General features: G+C 43.4%; 1 protein-coding gene across 2 annotated transcripts in view; it reads left to right on the top strand.

Annotated features, from left to right (window-relative positions):
- POLR1A (RNA polymerase I subunit A) overlaps positions 1–22,103 on the top strand; it is a 68,247-nt gene that overhangs the window by 26,660 nt on the left and 19,484 nt on the right. For both annotated transcript variants that reach the window (XM_076000945.1, XM_012774311.3), the window contains exons 13-19: positions 5,014–5,268; positions 9,701–9,892; positions 16,360–16,509; positions 17,579–17,762; positions 20,449–20,531; positions 20,631–20,789; positions 21,692–21,790. In XM_076000945.1, the coding sequence (XP_075857060.1) occupies positions 5,014–5,268; positions 9,701–9,892; positions 16,360–16,509; positions 17,579–17,762; positions 20,449–20,531; positions 20,631–20,789; positions 21,692–21,790 (1,122 nt within the window). The remainder of the gene's footprint in view (positions 1–5,013; positions 5,269–9,700; positions 9,893–16,359; positions 16,510–17,578; positions 17,763–20,448; positions 20,532–20,630; positions 20,790–21,691; positions 21,791–22,103) is intronic.

The raw sequence follows: 22,103 nt of genomic DNA, 5'->3' as shown, positions 1-22,103 counted from the left end.
AGTAGTGGGCAGGTTTGGCCAGGGATCCAGCCAGTTGCCTGTAACTGCCCTGTGAATGCTGGCTGTCAGCTGTGGCTCTAGTGAGGCTGCCACACAAGTGCATCCCCAAGAGGAAGCTCCCCCACACGTGGGTGTCCTCTGGGTGCCTTGTGGAGCTCGCCTTGTCTCCCGGCTGGAGCCTGTGCTCCTAGGGCATGGGCGCCATGGTTCAAGCTGCTTTTGGCCATCCCACACCATGCGGCACAGTGCTGGGCACACATCGGCTGCTCAAGAAATGCTCTTTAATAATTCATTTGTGATCTCAGGGGAGGGGGATTTGCTGGCCTTCAACGGGCCAGTGCTCAGATCTGCAGCAGCATCTCTGGAACTTAAGAGAGATGTAAATTCTCCCCCCATCATCTCTATTGAATTAGAATCTCTGGGAATGGGGGCTTGGTAGTCTTTCTTTAGCAGACCCTGCAGAGGGTCTCCCTGCATGCTAAAGTTTGAGAACCACTCTTATCAAGGAAATGCTCTGTGCCAGTGATAACTGACAGCTGACACGTTGGCCATTGCTAGTGCCTGTCCACAGTGCTGTGTTAAGGGATCCTTGAGGCTCTTTCCAGATTCCACTGGAAAGAGCATGTGTTTGACTAGCAGTGTTGCTGAGGGTGTGAGATCAGTGGGTGACAATGTCTGTGTCTGTGTCAAATAATAGCTATTCATGCTGGGGGTCGGGGGGTGGGGAGTAGCAGATGACCAGGCAACAGTGGCTGAAGTTATTGGAGGAAGATGGATTCAATTTGGATGTGACTCACAGGGACTATCCAGAGTTAAGGGGCGACTGACTGGGTTTTCCTAACCCATCTGCACAGCAGGCAGGCCTCTCCTTGCCCTCCCCCGCCTGCACCCCACTGCAGACCAGCCCTTCAGCGTTGGGTTCAGCTCCACAAAGTTCCCATCAGCCTTGAAGGAACTCTGGCAGCACAGAGAGGGAAAGGAGGTGCTCCTGACCTTGTCTCAGTGGCTCTTGGTACCCATTGTTCTTCACCACAGGGCCTCTCCCCTTCCTCTGGTTCTCGCAGCTCTCCTGGGGTAGAGCTGTGATACCCAGTTTTCTGCTTTGGTGACAGATGCACGTGCAGACACAGATCAAGTCACCTGTTTTGTTCTCTTCTAGTGCATGAAGTAAGACTTGTCTTTGGGTTCCTAAGATTGTTTTGCCTTTCTTAAGTGCCTAGTATTTTGCTAGAAGCTGTGCGAGGAATGCTAAAAAAAGTAAGGTGTATCTTGCTTAACTTTTGGTGAGGCCAGGCAGATATGAAATGATCTTCCTGCTAACTCAGTCAACCATATGAAGCAGTCTCCTCTCAGTAGGATATGAAGAGAGGGAAATGGAGAGAGCAGAGAGCCATAAGGGATCAGGAAGTGCTGAGGCGCCACTGAATACTAGCACTTCACCAGTCCCTATGGACGGGACCCCTGCCACGCTGCTGTTGACAGCATGCTGGGGGGACTTCCAGGAAATGAAGGTGTAAGCGTGTTACCTGCTGCTAAGGGGTGTGGCACACACCATAGAGAGCAGCGAAGGCATCCTGTGACTCTTGCACAGGATACTCAGGAAGAAAGGGGTCTTCTTCCTGAGTGTTTGAGGCGAATGCAGGGAGTTTGGAGTCATCGGGAGATGGCTGTGAGCAGGGTGTTGGGCCAGACCAGAGGGCTGCAGGGGAAACTGAGGGCAGAGAACTCTTGCTATTCCCTCAGGTCTCAGCAAAGCCCTCATTCCTCTAGGATCAGATAGTAAACATTTCTAGCTTTGTGGGCCATACAGGCTCTGTTGCAGCTACTCAGCTCTGCCCCATAGTGCAAAAGGAGCGACAGGCAGTGTGTGGACAGATGGATGTGGCTGTATTCCAATTAAAGTTTATTTACAAGGCCAGGTGGCCAGCCTGAGGACTGCAGTTTGCCACTCCCAAAACCTGTGTTAGGTGTCCCCACGGTGTCATGCTCATCCCTCTACCGCCTGTAGCTCTCATTGCATCGTGTTGTCACTGCATGTGCACTCGTCTCTCCGCCCTTGAATTCCTAAGTCCCTTGAGTTCGACGGCAGGGTGTGCTCTGCTCCTCACTCTCCTGGCACCCAGCATGCTGGAGGCACCCAGGAACCTTGTGGAGTGCGTGGATCCAGGTTGAAGTGTGGGAAGCTCTGAGGCATGAGGACGTGGTCCAGGGGCAAAGACAGGATGGGACTTTAGGAAAGAAAAGTGACTCCTGCATCAGGACTGGGACTAAGGATGATCAACTTTATTTCCCCAAATCTCAATAATGTTATATGTGGTACTTACACATAAAGTAATAAGATACATGTGTGCTTATAATTTATTTGTAATTTTTAAAGACTTTGGCTAACGTGTTGCATATAGGTCAGGACAGGGCTAAAGGCTGGGGGAGGCAACTGGGAAGGAGAGACTGAGGTCCAGGTAAGGATGAGCCACAGGGGAAGTACAAGGGGAAAAGGGAGCCGAAAGGACCCGTTTCCCCTGTGAGGTGTGAGATCTGCCTCTTCCCCTGGGCCTTGTAAATAATGAAGGAAGTGGCCAGGATGGCCGAGTCTTATTTCCTGCCCAGTGGTCTGCCAGAACCAGGCTTTTGGCTCCAGACCTACCTCTGAAAACTCTGACCCGGGCACTGGGGCACGCTAATTTTCACTGCAGTATTTATTTAGAGACAAGAGAAGGAAGGGCCCTGGGTTTGGATTGGCAAGAGGAGCACCCTGTGTTCCAGGACTTCTGTTTGGATTGGCCAGTGCCCGCCTGGCTGGCCTGCGTACCTTCCCAGCTGTGGCGAGTTTGCTTACGCTGAAGGATGTCTCAAATTTACAAGACTCAGATCCTAGGCCCAGCCAGGCTTTTTGGGCCTGGGCCACAGGTCTGGGCGGTTTTTCCCTTGAGAGGCTGAAGAAAGAAAACTTCAGGCTCGTGACGTCGTCAGACAGCAAGCAGCCAGTGCCCTGGGCAGATGCTCATGGGAACCCTCAACCCTCAACATTCGGGTCTCCTTGGAAACGTGGGACTTGGGGTGGAGAGGGGAAGAGTTGAATTCCTTAGGGAGCAAAAAGACAGATTCCATGCTAGGTGCTTTTAAGACTGCCTTTTAGCATGTATGGGTTTGGGCCCTTGTGTCCCTGAGCTGGAGAGAACTTGTAGCCCAGCTGAACTTGAATGGGGCCGATGGCGGTGGGGGGCATCTCTTGTTAACCTCTAGCCTCTCTCTTTAAGCAGCTTTGTGATACAGCTTCATAAACACGACAACATAAGAAGGAACTAGACTTAAAGTAATCTGTTGTTTTCCCTGACCTGTTATCTGCTGCGATTTAGAGGAGATTCGGGGTGAGGGTAGTATCACCAGGTCCCCAGAGTTCCTTTGAACTGCCATTGCCTCCCTTGTAGTTACCTTCTTGTGTTTGTGTTTAAGGTGTCATTTATGTTCAGTATTTAGGAAGCCCAGTAGTTATTGTAACAAGATAAGGAAGGGTCCTAAGAGGCTGAATGAACCTGGGAAAGTCAGCTTTGTGAGAGAATGTCTGTCGGAAGGACTGAACCAGCCGTGTGTTTCTGAGGGGAGAAAAGTGTGAGCAGTGGTTGTCTTTGAGGGGTAAAAATTGTAATTTTTTTATTCTCTTCTTTAAATTTGGCTGTTTTCTGGTTTTTTCCCCCTCAATGGGCATATCCCTTGTGCAAGTTTTCTTGCTTTCTTAAAAAAATAATTGAAGATCTTTTAAAATTTTATAGAAGTAATACGTGTTCATTGTAAGATGAACATTACTAAGATGTATAAAGGTAAAATTGTTAATCTGTACTTCACTATGAAGAGACTATAACAACAGCTTAGAGTTCCAAGCACCCCTTTCCCATATGAACACACACACACACACACAGGAGTTGGGTTGGGTTTTAAGTTGCTTCATCCCATCACCTTATGTGCCACCTGGATTTTTTTCTTTGCTATAATACATTCCTGCCATCACTTCAACTTTGAATATATTTAACTTAGCCTTCTCATCATTGCCTAATATTCTGTAGTACAGATACACTACGATTTATTGCCCCTTTCGTGGGGGGCAGCTGGGTTATTTTTAGTTTTGCCACCATAAACACTGCTGCATAAGCATACACACTCACATAGCCTTGCATTGGTGCTTTTTTTCTTCTGAAAAGCCAAAAGGAAATGTGTTTCAGATGTTCCAATGGCTATTTTTTTTTTAATTTTTTAGAGATAGGGTCTTGCTATATTGCCCACCCTGGTCTTAAACTCCTGGCCTCAAGGGATCCTCCCACCTCAGCCTTCTGGATAGATGGGGTTGTAGGCATGAGCCACTGCACCTAACTCTAATAGCTATTTTCAAATTGCTTTCCCAACAGACTGTGGCAACTTTCACTTCTTAATTTTTTCAAGTTCAATAAAATGTTCTCAGAGAGCGTTGAACTGGGAACCAAGAGCCCTGTGTTCCAGTTCTGGCTCTGCTGTATGAAGCTGGAATTCTACTTCGAATGTGGAATATCTACTTAGAACGATATACTCATGTATGACCTCCATGGGGATTTAAGAGGTCTGCCAAACACAAAGGTTTTTTGGTTACATGCAGGTATGCAGTCTTGAGGAATTGTATCCATTTCTTCCTTCTGATTAATTAATTAATCCTTCTGATTAATTCTCAGAGGGATCCAGGAAACTGGGAAGGCTGTGCATCTCTGAGGAAGACAGAGATTCCTGGACAGAATCTCTGGTCTTACTTGTTCCTTGTACTTCATAGCCCAGAGTTACTATCTGAGTTGTGCAGGGCCAGGAGCAGAGGTGCCTAGGAACTGTTTCTCAGAGATTTTTAGGATTTTGCTCCAGTTTAAAAATTTAGTTGACTAGAACATCAAAGAAACAGAAGCTACACTCAAGCCAAGCTGAGGTGAGCCCTGGGAAGGAGCAGTGGTGATGCTGAAGTTGCCACTGATCACCACCTGTCCTCCCCTCTGCCCTCAGGTATGTCGGCACGTGAAGAACGGGGACATTCTCCTACTGAACCGACAGCCCACCCTGCACAGACCCTCCATCCAAGCCCACCATGCTCGCATCCTGCCTGAAGAGAAAGTCCTACGACTCCACTATGCTAACTGCAAGGCCTATAATGCCGACTTTGACGGAGACGAGATGAATGCCCACTTCCCCCAGAGTGAGCTGGGCCGGGCTGAGGCCTACGTCCTGGCCTGCACTGATCAGCAGTACCTTGTTCCCAAGGTAGGTCTGGCCTTGAGGCTGCCCACAGTCATCATCACCATGACTTGGCACTTTGAACCTGGTCCTTGCCAGCTCTTGGGTCCAGTGGGCAGCTGTTTGGGGATGTGGAATAGAGAGGGTTCTAGTTTCTTCCAGGTGGGGCTTGTAGCTTGCTAGTTGCTTAGAGGTGGGGAAAAGTTTCTGTCTTGCTGCATCTTAAAATGTAAGTCGGGAGAGAAATTGTGACAGCCATCCCAGAAAGCCAAGTTTAGTAGCTGCATAATACATGTTGTCTTCCAGATTTATGTTTGAATTCTACAACTTATTAGCCCCTGGCAAGCATTAGCATCCCAACTTTGATGGTCCTTATGGCGCACAGATGACATTGATCCTTTGAGTTCTGACATGCATGAGTTTTAAGAGGCAGCCTAACTGCAAGGGCCCGGATGAGATCCCCCTGCAGCCCATGAAGGCATCTCCTCTCCTCCTTGAACCGCTTCCTTCTCTCTCCAAGATCAGTCCTCCAAGGGAGCCCCGTGTGGTCACGGCTGATAGGAAGAATATAACTTTGACTCATGGCCAGGAGTGGCAGAGGCCTGAGTCAGTGTGTGCTTGTGGGAGGGACAGAACAGGGAAAGAGGCAGGCTGTGGGAGAAAAGGACAAAATATATTCCAGTCCCCACTCACCCCTCATCACCTGCCTAAAGATCCGAGGCCTTTTAAATTATAAGCCATTTGTATCACAGTGATTCACAGTTGCACATCATTCATTTGGATTGTGGTGGAGTATGAAAGAACTAGTAGTAATAATAATATAAAACCACAGCTACCATTTCTCAAGTAATTTTTCAGTGCCAGACACTGTGCAAAGCATTTTGAGGCTTCCCATTTCACCCTTCCCACAGTCTTTGGAGGTAGATGCTATTATGTCCACATTTATAATCAAAGAATTGATGTAATTTGCCAAAGGACACCCAGCTGAGAAGTAGGAGGAAGGAGTAGGAGCTCTCCCAGATCTTCTTGGGGTTTGTTCTGCAGCAGAGATGGAGAGCTGTTTGCCTGGGGTGTGCCAGGGGCTGCTCGGAGATGTCCCACATCGTTTAGCACTCTCTGCTCCTTGGAAGTCCTCTCCCTGCATCAGCCATCTGCCACCCAGGGAATTAGGCAGGTGGCCAGGAGCCCAACATCCCAGCCCCTCTTCCCACCAGACATACCACTGTGGCTTCATTTGGGTCCCAGCTTGGGTTGACTTTTCCCTTCTCTGCCTGCCTTAGGCTATTGATTAGTGAGGGAACTAAACATAGGAAGAAGAAGGGCCCACTCTGATCACAAGTTTACTAATTTGAAAATTAGCGTTTTCTCCTTATTAAATAATAACAGCAGTGGCTATGGCGTTGGTAGCAGCCGTATGAGGTCGGTATGACTTTCAGTTGTGGAAACACAGAGTGAATAATCTGTCAGCCAGCAGTGAGGCCAAGACTCAAGCCCTGCACCTTTGGTCTCCCAAGCTCCTTTGCTCAGTGGCATGTGTTCTTAGCCTATTTGACAAGCGGGGTTGGGCCTGGGAGAAGTGGCTCCCAGGAATGTGCTGGCTCTCTGACTCTGCTGAAGCCGAGTCACATTTCACCAGAGGGCTTACTACCAAGGAACTGCAAATGGTTTTGTGCTGGCAGAGTGACCTATGGCATTAGCTATATGGGGAATCCAGGTGCTCTGAAGTCCCCAGACCAAAGACCTTTGAATGCTCTGTGCGTGATTTTGATTGCGTTAGTTGGGAAGCCATAGGAGGATTCATGCTTACATTGTGTCCTGCAGCAGGCTGGCTTATTGAAATCCATGTGAGCCTTGTCACATGCTCATATGCCTATGACTTTTAGGTCAGGCTTACATTCAGGGGAGACAGGAAAATACAGGTAAATAAGCTTATACCAATAAATTGATTCTTAAAAAGTAAAAAAACTTGTGGGGTATTCATTGCACTTTCAGTCAGTCTCTTTTGTTCAAGAGAAAGAGCTTTTGGTTCTTGATAAATTTTACTTAGTCCTTGTTATAAATGCCAAGAAGGTAGAATCCTTATTAACCGTTATAAAACCGTTAGCAAATGGTTATAAAACAACATGGTTTTGGTGGCAAAGTCCTAAGAGGACAAGAACTGGTTTGGTTAAACGAGGAAAGCCAATTTTGGGGGATCAGTTTTCTTAGTGTATCTTTATTTCCATTTGTTTCCATTTCTCTTTGTTCATTTTTCCATTTCTTTTCTATTTCTAGATTTTCTTCCCTAACTAACCATAGTACCAGATTATACATTTTATTGTTGGTTTTAGGTACTTAATAGAGTTTTATGTTATCTTTTTACTTAAAATAGCAGTTGAATGGAACTCCAATTATTTCTTTTCCAAGAAAACAGTTAAACTTTTCATTTATGTGTTTCTTTTGGGATTAATTTCTTTCTTTGTTGTATTTATGGAGAGCCCATGCTTTGTGGAAAGTTTTTAAATAAGGCTCAAGATATAGTTTCCTGACTTCCATTCAGTCAGCTAGAAAATTCAAGTCACAGAATACCCTATTCTCAAAGCATCCTGACCAAACACATGAATTGTAATGTCATTTTGCTATGCTATTAAACAGAATAGTATAGCTGACAATTTTCTAGGGTTTTGATTCAGAAATGTTCTTTCTGATCCTAAGCGGGACTTAGGAAATTCAGAATTATAAGTAGAACTTCAGTAGTTGCTTTAATCAGCATCCCTCCCTAGAATTTGGGATTATTGCATTGAAAGCAATTTAGCCATTAAAAGTAATTTTCTAGTCATGGGAAAATCTGGATAGAGAGAGAAAGAGGTACTGAATATACCACATATCTTGTAATTATGTTCTTCAAAGGAAGAGAACAAAAGGAAAAATCTGTATCTTTCCCAAAGACTTTGGGATGAGACAAGTGTGTAATATTGGTTTGGGAGTTTCCCCCAAGCAAAATAAGACCATCTATGGAATGAGATGTACAATATATTTTTTTAATAATTTTAAAAGTCAAAGCCTTCATAAGAAAGGCTGTGTGTTCCATCTGATCTTGCTTAACATCTGTGCCACCTTTTCAGCCCATCTGTAATAATTGTGCGTTTACATAGAGCCCATCACCATTTGACAGGAATCCTTTTCAGCCTTTGAATTAGTACATGTGGTTAAATTCCTGGCGCTTCTCCACAGCTGCATTTGTGAGTTCCTATATCCTTAGTTATGAAACATGGCTATCCCATTAGCCAGTATTAACCAAATAATTAAATGATTTTAATCTTGAGATCCAAGAGGCAGTTTTTCTCAAATTCCTGTAAACATCAAAAAGTTTGTAAAACCTACATCTTCAAGAATATCAGTGAGCATAGCTATTTTTACTTCAGTGTGTCTTCTGTTGCCATGAATACAAACCTGGCAGATAAGATTCAGGAGACTGGGGGTCTGAATGGCTGTGAAAGTGTCCAGGGAAATCAGTGTGCTCACCAAATCTTGGGCTTTTTATAAAAGCCCTTGTTTTGGCATCTGGTAGATAAAACACCCTTTATTAAGGGCCCACCATGAACCACATGCAACATTATAAAGAGATACTAATAAAAGGGACATTCTTTCCTTCCATGATATGTATATCAAGGCCCTCTCAGGGCCCTCTCTTTAGGAACCTGGGAGTGAACCCCTTCCTCCCTGTGCTGACTCACTCTAAGTTACCCCTCAGGCCTCAGCTGTAACATTGCCCCTCAGAGAGACCATTCCTGACCACCACCACCCCCAAATCTGTATAATGATCCATCCTGTTATTTTCCTCCATGGCATTTAAAACACGTTGTGATAATGTATTCATCCAGTCATTTGTTTACCATCTAGCTCTTCCTCATCATAAACGACCGTGTCCGTTTGGTCCACTGGAGTAGGCCAAAAGTCTACCCAGTGCTTCGGCATACAGGAGGCTTTCAATAAATATTTGTCGAATAGATGACTGATTTACAGGAGAACCAGGCAAGAAATGTGTGAAAAATACTAAGGCATAAAACCAAAGTATAAAAACAAGAACACAGCCAACAGCAGCCAGACCAAATTTATACATAAATGCCAAAAATATGCTGGAGTAACTAGAACCAGATGGGATTAAGCAGAGAAGGCTTGGAGAACTAGATGAGTTTGAAGCAGTTTTGATGCAAGACAATGGGCAAATGGCAAAAGCAGAAGCCACTGGTAATCCCTGGTCATGTGCTTTGGGCAAGACAATGGGCAAATGGCAAAAGCAGAAGCCACTGGTAATCCCTGGTCATACTAGCTTTGCTGCCAAGCTAGTATGTAGTGACGACATGGGCAGGACAGATACGTGGAGGGCTGTTGCTAGAAGGTGGCTTCCAAGCGCCTGATTAAGAATTACTTTGACATAAAATTTATCTTCATTCTTCTTATCTGTTTTGGTTTATAGGATGGCCAGCCACTGGCAGGATTGATCCAGGATCACATGGTTTCAGGTGCAAACATGACTACTCGGGGTTGCTTTTTCACCCGGGAGCAATATATGGAGCTGGTATACCGAGGACTCACGGACAAAGTGGGGCGTGTGAAACTCTTTCCTCCTGCCATCCTGAAACCCTTTCCACTGTGGACAGGAAAGCAGGTAATTGGGAGAAAACAGCACTTAACAAAAGGAAACAAGCTACTTGTATAGAAGGTTTCATTTCCAGGAGAGCCCGTGCCAGAGACAGAGAAATAGCTAATCAAGCAATAGTCTAACTTTCTTCTCCCTTAGTTTGAGGTTCCTGAGTCTGGGTGGTATCTTAGGGAGTATCTGCTAAGAGTAGGCTACATTGTTTCTGTCCTTTGCTTCTAACTTAAACTTGGTGTCCTCATACCAGATATGGTGGTAATAAGCAGTGGCGCTTTGCTGAGTGCGTTAGATATGTTATCTGATTTAAACCTCACAACTAACCCACAATGCAGAGACCATTATTATCTCCCTTTAGCAGATGATAAATTACATTCCCAAGGATATAGGACACAGAATTGGGATTCAAACTTAGGACTTTCCAACTCCCAAAGCATCACACCATACTTCCAAATCATATGGTGATCAAATAATGAAATACTTTTAAGTCTGTGGACCTGGGGCTTGACTGGTTTCAATTGTTAAACCAACCTTGCATTCCTGGGATAAACCTTGCTTGGTCATGATGTAGTACCCTTTTTATATATTGAATTCAATTTGCTAAGGTTTTATTTAGAATTTTTTTACATATGTGTTCATGAGGGATATTGGTCCATGGTTTCCTTGTGATATCTTTGTCCGGTTTTGGTGTCAAGGTAATGCTGACCTCTTAGAATGAGATGGGAGGTTTTTCCTCTTTGGTTTTCTGTAAGAGTTTATATCATACGGTATTGGTATTATCTCTTCCTTAAATGTTTGGTAGAATTCACCAGTGAAGGTATCTGGGCCTAGAGTTTCTTTGTGGGAAGGTTTTAATTGAAATTTCTATCTCTTTAATTGACTTAGAGTATTCAGGTTATCTATTTCTTCTTGAATAAGCTGTAGTAGTTTGTGTTTTTCAGTTTGCCTAGAGGTTTATCAGTTTTATTTCTCTCAAAGAACCAGCCTTTGGTTTTATTGACTTTATTGTTTTTCTGTTTTCTATTTCATTGATTTTACTCTGGTCTTTATTACTTCCTTTTTTCTGTTTACTTGGGTTTTAATTTGCTCTTCTTTTTCTAGTTACTTATGGTTGAAGTTGAAGTCATTTATTTGACATACTTCTTTTTTTAACATTGGCATTTTATGTATAAATTTCCCCCTTAAATTCTGCTTAAGTGGCATCCCACAAATTATATGTTGTGTTTTCATTCCACTTCAGAATACTTTCTAATTTCCCTTTTGATTTGTTTTGACCCATGAGTTATTTACAAGTACATTACTTAGCTTGCAAATATTTAGAGATTTTCCAGATATCTTGGTTACTGATTTCTAATTTAATTCCACTGTGGCCAGAGACCATACCTTGGATTCTTTTAAAATCCTTTATACTAAATAAAATTAGAAAATAGGCCCAGGTTTTGCTTCTGTGATGGGTGAGATTTTTTAGTATTTCTCGAAAGGGTGATACAGGGTATGTTTTTGCAAATAGGTGAAAAGGGCAAGAATGACTACACTGCACAAGAATTTGTTAATGGCTCATTCTGGTTCTACAGAGAAAAACCATGTTTAGAATCAGGAGATAAGGAACTTAGCTTAGGAAGTTTATTTCTACTGCCCCAGAAAATGAAGTCTTAGGCTCTTTCTCCAGGACATTTCATACAACCTCTTAAGTGCTTTTCTTTTCACATGTGAATCGAAGGTCTCTCACCATTTGTTGAAAGAGCATGCAAGGAAAAATGTGTCCGTTGTTGCAAATCTCAAGTAGGTAGCCCAATAAATGTTCATAAAGTGAATATACCTTTATAAACTGTCATCCAGATTAGAAAGTAGAATATTACCAGCACCCCTAGAAGAATCCTCTGTGGTCCCTCCCAGTTTCCCCCCCTCCCCAAAGGTAATTACTAACATGACTTCTACCATTACAGGTAAGTTTTGTCTTTTTTTGAACTTTATATAAATGGAATCATATCTTTGTGTGAATTACCCATGTCATTGCATATAGCAGTAGTTTATTCACTTTCATTACTTTAAAATATTATATCAACATGCTATCATATTTATCCATTTTATTATTTATGGACATTTGGGTTGTCTTTAGTTGTCTTCTTTGGCTATTACAAATAGGGCTACTGTGAACATTCTTGTATGTGTCTTTTGTTGACTATATATGCACTTCAGTGGGTAAACACCAACACATGGAATTGCTAGGTTATAATATATATGTTCAGCTTTAACAGATAGTTTAATAAACAGTTTTCCAAAATGCTTGTAGTGATATACACTTCCACCAGCAGGGCATGAGAGTTCCGGTTGCTCCTTATCCTCAGTAGCACTTGGTATTATTGTTAGGTTTTTTTTCTTTCTTATCTGTTTAGTTAATTTTAGCCGTTCAAATGTATAGTGGCATCTTCCAGTTTAATTTGCATTTCCTTAATGATGAGAGGTTGAGCACCTGTTCATATGCTTATTGGCCATTTGGATATCATCTTTTATGATTTACCTGTTCAAGTCTTTTGTCTGGTTTCTACACTATTAATTTGTCATTTTCTTATTGATAGATAAGAGGTTTTTAAAAATATATTTTGCATAAGTCCATTGCCAGATACATGTATTGCAAATACCTTTTACTTGGTGGCTAACCTTCCCACTCTTTCACCTAGTGCCATTTTCTAATGATCAGAAGTTCTTACTTTAATGTAATACAATCCCCCAATCTTTGCTTTTTATGACTAGTCCTATATAGAACTATTTGCTTTCCCTGAAGTCTTGAAGGTATTCCCCTCTGTTCTTGTGTAGTAGCTTTATTGTTTATAACTTTCACACTTAGGTCTGCTGTCTGCCAGGGGATGGTTTTTGTGCATGAGCATGAAGCGAGGTGGGGTCCAAGATGCATTTTTTCCCATACAGATAATCTAGTTGATAGAACATTGTTTGTTGAAAAGTCCATTTCTCCACTGCTCTTTAGTACATCCTCTGTCATAAATCAAGTAGTTGTGGATCTGTTTCTGGACTGTATTCAGTTCCACTGGTCTGTTTGGTTCCATTGCACTAATAGCACACTGTCTTAATTACTTTAACTTTATAATAAATCTTGACTTCTACTGGTAAAAGCCTCCAGCTTTGTTCTTCAAGACTGTCTTGGGCCTTTTATTTCCATATAAATTTTAAAGTCAGCTTGTAAATTTCTACACAAAGTATCTGCTAGGATTTTTTTTCTTTAATTCATACATATGACTCCATTTAAATCTGCTAGGATTTTTTATTGGTATTGCATTGCGTCTATAAGTCACTTCAGGAAGAATTGACATATTTATATTATAGAGTCTTACAAATTATGAACTTAGTATGTCCATCAATGAGGTAAAAGTTTTATCCATCATTTTGTTAGATTCATTCCTGGATGTTGCTATTACAGATGATATTGTTTATTATATTTTCCAATTGGCTTATTAAATTTACAGTTGATGTATAGAAATACAATTAATTCTGTATATCATCCTTATATTCAAAAACCTTGCTGAATTCAGTTATTAGATCTCTGCCCTTCAAATTCTTTTTTACTATAGAAGTAATACAAGTTTATTGTTAAATAAAAATACAAAAATGTGGCTGGGCGCAGTGGCTCATGCCTGTAATCCTAGCACTCTGGGAGGCTGAGGCAGGTGGATTGTTCAAGGTCAGGAGTTCAAAACCAGCCTAAGCAAGAGCGAGACCCCATCTCTACCAAAAATAGAAAGAAATTAATTGACCAACTAAAAATATATAGAAAAAATTATCCGGGCATGGTGGCGTGTGCCTGTAGTCCCAGCTACTTGGGAGGCTGAGGCAGAAGGATCGCTTGAGCCCAGGAGTTTGAGGTTGCTATGAGCTAGGCTGACGCCACGACACTGTAGCCCAGGCAACATAGTGAGACTCTGACTCAAAAAAAAAATACGAAAATGTAAAAGCAAAAAGAAAAAAATTTTCTCCCTCCCCAGCCCTACTCTCCATGCATACACTTATGCACTTGCCCATATGAAAAATAAATAAGAATGGGATCACGTTATATTATCCTTGGGGTGCTCAGGAGAACCATGGACCATGACTCATTTTGACATTCACTTTTGAGCCTGTGTGTAAAACCACCTCTTTAACCACAACATCCTGGTACCTGAAGCGTGTACTTCCCTGAACGCCAAGTGTGTGTACCTCAGGTTTGGCTGGTCTGTAGATGACTTCATTTGATGAGCCCCCAGGTCCTCCACAGGGAATTCCATTATATCCTGCAGTCTGTATTTTTAATTTGGACTACCCTAAAATACTCCAAACATGGCAAGAAGTTCATTTAACTATTTTCACATGCTATGTTGACAGAAACTTTTTTGTAATTGTTTTGTGACTTACTTAGTTTACCTGATGTATTTATTGGAGGGCTTCTTCTGTGTCTGTGCATGTAGATGCACCTCATTCTTTTTAACTCCTCTTGTGTTGTATTCACTGATACGGATATGGCATTTTTTTTTTTTTTTTTTTTTTTTTTTTTGAGACAGAGTCTCACTTTGTTGCCCAGGCTGGAGTTGAGTGCCTTGGCGTCAGCCTGGCTCACAGCAACCTCAAACTCCTGGGCTCAAGCGATCCTTCTGCCTCAGCCTCCCGAGTAGCTGGGACTACAGGCATGCGCCACCATGCCCGGCTAATTTTTTCTATATATATTAGTTAGCCAATTAATTTCTTTCTATTTATAGTAGAGACGGGGTCTCGCTCTTGCTCAGGTTGGTTTCGAACTCCTGAGCTCAAAGGATCCACCCGCCTCAGCCTCCTAGAGAGCTAGGATTACAGGCGTGAGCCACCGCGCCCGGCTGGCATTATTGATTTAGCTGTCCTCCTGTTAGTGGACCTTTACTTGGTGTTTACTATTCTAACCAGCACTGCGGTGAGCACTCATTTCTGCCTATATTAGTCAACTTGCATTGGTATATATTCTAAATAAATTCCTAGAAATAGGATTGCTGGGTCAAAGGATATACACATTTCAAAATATTTTTAAAAAGCCATTTACATTTTTAAAACATTTTTTAAAGTTAGTATAAATTACAGTTCACATAGATATTATTAACCTTTACAGTTTAACAGAATGTTGCAGATGTCTTTTTTCCCTAGCATAGTTTTTGACTAGAAAGTAAATTATATACTTCTAGAATATTAGGGCAAAAAGGAACCTAAGTTCCTCTTGTCTGACTCCCTTGCTTTTTTCTTATTGAGATATAATTCATATTCAACATAAAATTTATCATTTTAAAGTATTTATTTCAGTGATTTTTAGTATATTCACTGTGTTGTACAGCCATTACCACTATCTAATTTCAGAACATTTTATCACCCCAAAAAGAAACTCTGTACCTGGTAACAGTCAATCTCAATTCCTCCTCCTCTCCATCTCCTGGTAACTACTTTCTTTCTCTATGAATTTGTTTTTTGGGCATTTCATATTAATGATGTCAAGCAATATGTGGTCTTTTGTTACTTGCTTTTTTTTGAAACAGGATCTCATTCTGTGTTCCAGGCATGAGGGCAGTGGTGTCATCATAGCTTACTGCAACCTCAAATTATTGGGCTTAAACGATCCTCCTGCCTCAGCCTCCTGGGTAGCTAGGACTACAGGTGCATGTCACCACACCCAGCTAATTTTTCTATATTTTTGTAGAGACAGGGTCTTGCTATGTTGCCCAGGCTGGTCTCCAACTCCTGGTTTCAAGCATTCCCCTGCCTCAGCCTCCCAGAGTGCTAGGATTACAGGCATGAACCACTGTGCCCAGCCAAGAAGAACTAACGTGTTTCTCCGAAAATAAGACCTACCCATAAAATAAGCCCTAGCAGGATTTCTAAGCATTTGTGCAATAGAAGCCCTATCCCGAAAATAAGACCGAGTGATGGGTGTGGCTACACAGCAAATCTGCATGACCCATGCATTTCATGGCAGAGCAGTAAAGAAGACGAGCAGCCCTTCTCATCTGCCCCATGACAGCTCTATTGCTTGACATGAGAGATTGGGGCCAATGGTTCTAAAGGAAATAGAGTCACAAGAAATTCAGGATGGAATTCAGGGTTTGGAGAATTATGTTGATGTTCCAGAAGAAGACAACTTAACTATATTTGAATCAATGTAGATTTTTGTACGATACTTAAAAAAAATAACACATCCCCTGAAAATAAGCCCTAGGGTGTCTTCTTGAGGAAAAATAAATATAAGACCCATGTCTTATTTTCAGGGAGACATGGTGGTTTAGGAAGTAAAACTCTCAATGAAATTCTTATTGGTGTCTAAGTAAAAACTGAGATCAACTTGTCCTGTAGAGGTAGACCTATCTATTTTTCTTCCTCTGAAGTCATCAGAAATAGCCTTTGTAGGAGTAGGAGGTCCCAAAAGGGAAGTTCTCAATTTTTCTTCCTGCCATAGTTTGTTCTCTTTTTCTTTGCAGGTTGTGTCAACGCTGCTCATAAACATAATCCCAGAGGACCACATCCCACTGAACTTATCTGGAAAGGCAAAAATCAGCGGGAAAGCCTGGGTGAAGGAAAGTCCTCGACCTGTTCCCGACTTTAACCCTGACTCAATGTGCGAGTCCCAGGTATGCCTGCCCAGCTGTATGGGTTGCAGAGTTCTAGTCCCCAGATTCGACAAATTGATTTAAAACAGAGACAGAGAAATGGAGGTACACTCCCAGAAGCAGGTGCCATGCCTCAGAGAAGGAGGTGTCCTGCCCAAATTGGTTTGAGCTTTTGGTTTTAGAAAGGGTCGGAGTCAATCTTTCGCATTTGACCCTCAGTGTAAAACTCACAACTGATTTGGGAAGGGTTCTCCAGCAAAAAGCTGGAGTTGATTCTGCAAAACTTGGAAATACAGAGCTCATGTTTTCCTTCAAGACCACCGAATGGCTCAAGATAATCAAATTGCTGTGAGGTTCCACACCTCCACTTCTCAGCCTTAAGAGGGCAGGCTGAGGACAGTCAAACTCAGCTCTGTGCAGCCGCAGATCAGTCGACACTGAAAGTTTCCAAGGCCTCTGCAGAGTTCCTGGTAGGGGAGTAGCCCCAGGTCCCCAGCTCACACCAATGCTTTGTAACAGGGTCTAACAGACCGAAGCTGCCACGTTTCTTTCCCTTAATGCGTGCTGCAGTATGCAACTAGAAATCCTTTTAATTAGTTTCTAATGCTTTAAACCCAACTTTGTGGAAGGACAAATTCAGGCCTTAGGTGATGTTAGAAAGGTTTTGTTGTTCTTACTCCCAGTGTGCAAGGGAGGGAATACCTAGGCCAAGGTCATGGTTACAAACTAGAAGTTCTAGATGTTCTCATTTCCAGTCACAAGAGTACTTGACCTTGAGTCATTATGGGTGCATGTGGGAAGCAGGGGGACGTATAAACACACCAAAGAGTGTATGTGTGCACATGTATGTGGTTCATAGTGTGTAGTCTTTGAAAAAGAAATTAACTGTATGTGCTCACCTTCTTTATTTAGAAATGTACATATATAATGTTAGTTTCATGTATGCCCTGCTTCTTCCCATGAAGGATTGGAGGCAGTTGCAGCAGAGGGACATGCACAATGTGGGTAACACACATGGAGTAGGAGAGGCAGTGGCTTCCACAGGATGTATCACTTGCTGCCTGGCATCAGTAGCCTTTCCCCCCCACAGGTCATCATCAGGGAAGGGGAGCTGCTCTGCGGGGTGCTGGACAAGGCGCACTACGGGAGCTCCGCCTACGGCCTGGTCCACTGCTGCTATGAGATCTATGGCGGCGAGACCAGCGGCAAGGTTCTCACCTGCCTGGCCCGCCTCTTCACCGCCTACCTGCAGCTCTACAGAGGCTTCACCTTGGGTGAGTGCTGGGCTCTGCTGGAGCAGTGGCCTGCCCCCTTCTCTTGTAGCCAGCACGGCTGCCAGGCTATGCCCCCAGCTCTACTGTCTGGAGGAGCAGCCAGACTCCTTCTACAAAAGCGTCCTCACTTGGCTGCCCCTCCCCCCACAGCCAGTGTTTCTTCCCCCTCTGAAGTGCAATGTGACTCCAGCTGTCCCCATTTCCATTCTGTCCCTTTATGGTTTTCTGTCCCTTAGGATGATTTCTCATACTCATACACACACCCTCATTCTCCTGCAAGTGCCCTTCCAGAATTCTCCAGGCCCTCCCCGCTCCACAAAGGGTCTTCCTGTTGTTAGAACTGCCTGCACCTTCCTAACACAGTAGGGGACATCGGCGCTCTCAGAAACCCTGTGAGGAGCTGCCTGGTTTGCGCCTTGGAAACGAGCACACTGTTTTGGCAAAGTGGCCTTGATAAAGAAAACAAGTGTGCTGTTTCTTCTCGTGCACTTACTGGGTGGGCTTGACATCAGAAGAACTGCGCCAGGGTTCAGCCTTGGGCCAAGCTGATTGAGAATTGCTGCACCTCTATGTATGCAAAGCCATGTCCAAGCCCTTCTGCACTGTTGCTGCGTGTCTAGCACGCACCACCGTGTACACAGGGATTTTCTAGTTGATGATACCACTGCTGGTGGAAGTAAGGGCTCTCTGCTTCATGGACTTACACGCAGACATGGTGGGAATCCCCAGCCTGCGGCCTGTGAGCTCACCACAGTCACAGTTTGTTTATAGGCCCCAGTGCTGGGGCCTGCGTTACACATTTCATTTTTTTTAATTGTATGATATATTTAATTGTGGAAAAGTTAAATAAAGTAAAAAAAGTATAGACGTGAATCACGCAGCATCCAGTTGCCAGAGAATAGCCACTAATATCAACTTTATGTTTTTCTTTCTGGACTTTTCTGGTACAAATACATTTGAAAGAAATGGGATCCTATACTACATACTGTTTTATAGTCTGCTTCTCCCCCTGCCTACCCAATTTCTAAATGTTTTATAAATGCCCTTTACGGTCAGTTGATATGAATCTGTATCTTCATATCTAGCAGCTACAGATTATTCCATTTGTATGGATGTATCATAGTTTATTAAACAGTTCCTATGATATAAACACTTAGGCTGTTTCCAGGTTTTCACATTATTGCTGGGATGAGCACCCTTGAACAAACATCTTGGCTTATATATATGTCTAATTTTCTACCAGGATAAGGATTATAAGTTGTTAGTCTGTTTGGGACTGAAACTTACATTCCCCTATCCTGATTCCTCTAACGGGCCTGAACCACTGATGGAGGCATCTGTTTCCAGGATCTCCCACTTCTAGTTGGGAACCAGACTAGGGTCCCTTCCAGGGTAACTGAAGAAAGTGAAGTGTGATGACTAAGAACCTCACACTTGTAAGATACAAATTTCAATTTCAAATAAGCACAAGGATTTCTGCTAACTAGAAAAAAGTTCCTGGTGTTTTAAAAATGAAACGTAGAGGGAGATCCCATACCTAGCTCAATGATGAGGATCAAACTTAACAAACAAGCCACACTTGCAGCTCTGCTTAGCACATGGTACAAAGAACATGGCTCCCATGTGCCAAGGTGATCCAGAGGCAACTAGGAAAGCAAGGCCAGGCGGCGAGTAGGTGGGAGAGCAGGCTAGAGTGGTTGACCTCACCCTAGACCTTCTCAGCCAGACGGGTCAGTGAAGGGACAGCAAGAGGACCTCGCACTGACCCCACAGACAGGCTCACTTTGTGGCTTGCTCACAAAGGGAATATTTCATTCCTTTTCCACTCACGTGTGTTCTTGAGAAGCCCTCAGGTTTCCAAGACATTGTTTTGGGATTCCAGATATTTTAGTCCCAGTTTTTGAACAATACAACCATTGTTTTTATTCTCACTCAGCTCTTGGCTAAGGGACTTTTGAGTCCAGATATAGGCATAAACTAGTTGATTGAGAGTTGAAAGTGGAAAGATGTGCTCATGGCCAAGGCTAGGAAATCTTCAGTTCTTTGAGCCAGAAGGACCGGCTTAACCAAAGTGACTCAGGCTTTCACCCTCCTGAGGCAGTGCTGCAGAACCTGCAGCGGTGGTCCCTGTCACCCAGGTTCATGCCTGTCTGTGTGTGTGCCTGCACTCTCACAACTGTATAGGGTGAACCCTGTGATATGTGGCTTCTGGAAGCCCAAACTGGGATGTTCTCTCTCTCTCTCTCTCTCTCTCTCTCTCTCTCTCTCTCTCTCTCTCTCTCTCTCTCTCTCTCTCTCTCTTTCCCTAAACTCAGCTTTTCATCCAAAACCTCTTCTTCACCTCCAGCCCCTCATCCAACACATATTTATTGAGTGGAGACAGTATAGTTGGTGACTTAAGAGCACAAATTTGTGACTCAGGCATAGGTTTACTTTCTACCTCTGTAACCATGGGCAAGTAGCTCAACTTTGACCCTTAGTTTTTTCATTTGTAAAATGAGAATTATAAGGTTTGGGCTCTGGTAATCACTTAGGAGATAATAGCAATCTATTAACAATGATGTTAATATCATCATCATTACTCACGTACTTCAGAGGTCGGGCTCTGCGTCTTGACCTCACCAAGTTTACGGTCTAGTGAAAAGTCAGGCCTGGTCCCCTAGAGCTTGTCTGTTTCTTTTCACAGGCGTGGAGGACATTTTGGTGAAGCCAAAGGCAGACGCCAAGAGACAGGAGATCATTGAAGAATCCACCCACTGCGGGTCCCGGGTAAGGAGGGGCTGCAAGGCCTTGGCCTGCCCTAGAAGGGTCAGGTGTCCTCCGGATCGAAATCCACACGCGCCTGATGTGTTCCTTCTCTCATTCTAGGCTGTCAGGGCTGCATTAAACCTGCCAGAAGCCACATCATATGATGAGGTCCGAGAGAAATGGCAGGATGCCCATTTGGGCAAAGACCAGAGGGATTTTAACATGATTGATCTGAAGTTCAAAGAGGAAGTGAACCATTACAGCAATGAGATTAACAAGGTTAGCCCGGCATTGCCTGCGCTTATCCCCATTGTTTTGAATGCTGATTTTTAAAAAAACTACATTTTGATTCTCACCTGGGGCTCTTCGGAGCAGTTTGGCTGTTCTTCGATAGCTGACGAGGTGCCATGCAAGGTGGGAAGGGTGGAGTCTTTCATTTTGAAGAGCCCAGGGTTTTGTTTCGTCACCTAAATAGCGTCTGGACAGGCCTTGGATTAATGCTAAGAGAGAACGCTTTGTGCTGTTTCTCTTTTTAAATATTTTTACTTTGGGGTGACTACATTAAAGGAGGCTGAAGAAATCTTTTATATGGGGCCACTGCAGGTGAATGGGCAGGATGAAAGGCCAAAGTCCCACTGCTGCTTGTGCAGCGGAGCCAGGGGTGAAGGCCTAGGCTGAAGTCTCACCTCTGCCCTCTACTTGCTCCCCACACGGGGCATAGGAGGCATATTGGTAAATGTGACATGATGTAGACATTGGTGATCATTGCCAGCTGTGTGGGGACCCAGGCCAGGCTGTTGGCAAATTCACAAGGGCATCACCGTAAATTTTATCCTTCTCCAACTCCTGTTTAGAATCACAAATTGGATCTGCTGGCCTCTCTGCTTCTCCTTTTTCTTCTTCATTTTTGCTGCCCTTTGGCCAGCGAATGGAACCTCAGGGTTCCTGGCAGAGGATGTTGAGAGAGCAAGGGGGGAGGGGGAGACCCGTGTGACTTCTTCATAGGTGTTCTAGCAAAAGGATTCATGCCAAATGAGGATTTCCCTTACTAGATGGGATTTGGTGCTTAACACTGGGTAAATATTCCGGCTTTATTGCTTCTGCATCCTGGTGTTACCTCGTGAACCTGGGATTTTAAAAGGGGGTAAAGTCACTGACCACTGTGTTGATTTAATCTGCAGGCATGCATGCCTTTTGGCCTGCACCGACAGTTCCCAGAGAACAACCTGCAGATGATGGTGCAGTCGGGAGCCAAAGGTTCCACCGTGAACACGATGCAGGTGTGAGCAAAGGGGCAGGTGATGGCAGGGGGTGGTTTTCAGGTTTGTTTCTGATTTTAAAAGAATCCACAATCTATATAAAATGTCGCAAGTACCAAAAAGGAGAAAAACATATACAAATCACTACAGGAGCTAACCACTATTAACATGTCAATGTTATTGGCAGATGTAGATATAAATATGCAGATATAATATGTATAACATAGATATATAATAAGTTTACTATTATCATATTACATATATTCATGTTACACACACACTGCGTGTATAATCTTAATTGAGATGCTGCAATTTTACATGATCTGCTTTTTTC

This window comes from Microcebus murinus, chromosome 3, assembly GCF_040939455.1.
Source record: "Microcebus murinus isolate Inina chromosome 3, M.murinus_Inina_mat1.0, whole genome shotgun sequence".
In the NCBI taxonomy this organism is placed as follows: Eukaryota; Metazoa; Chordata; class Mammalia; order Primates; family Cheirogaleidae; genus Microcebus; species Microcebus murinus.
This window is presented reverse-complemented; position numbering and strand designations above follow the sequence as displayed.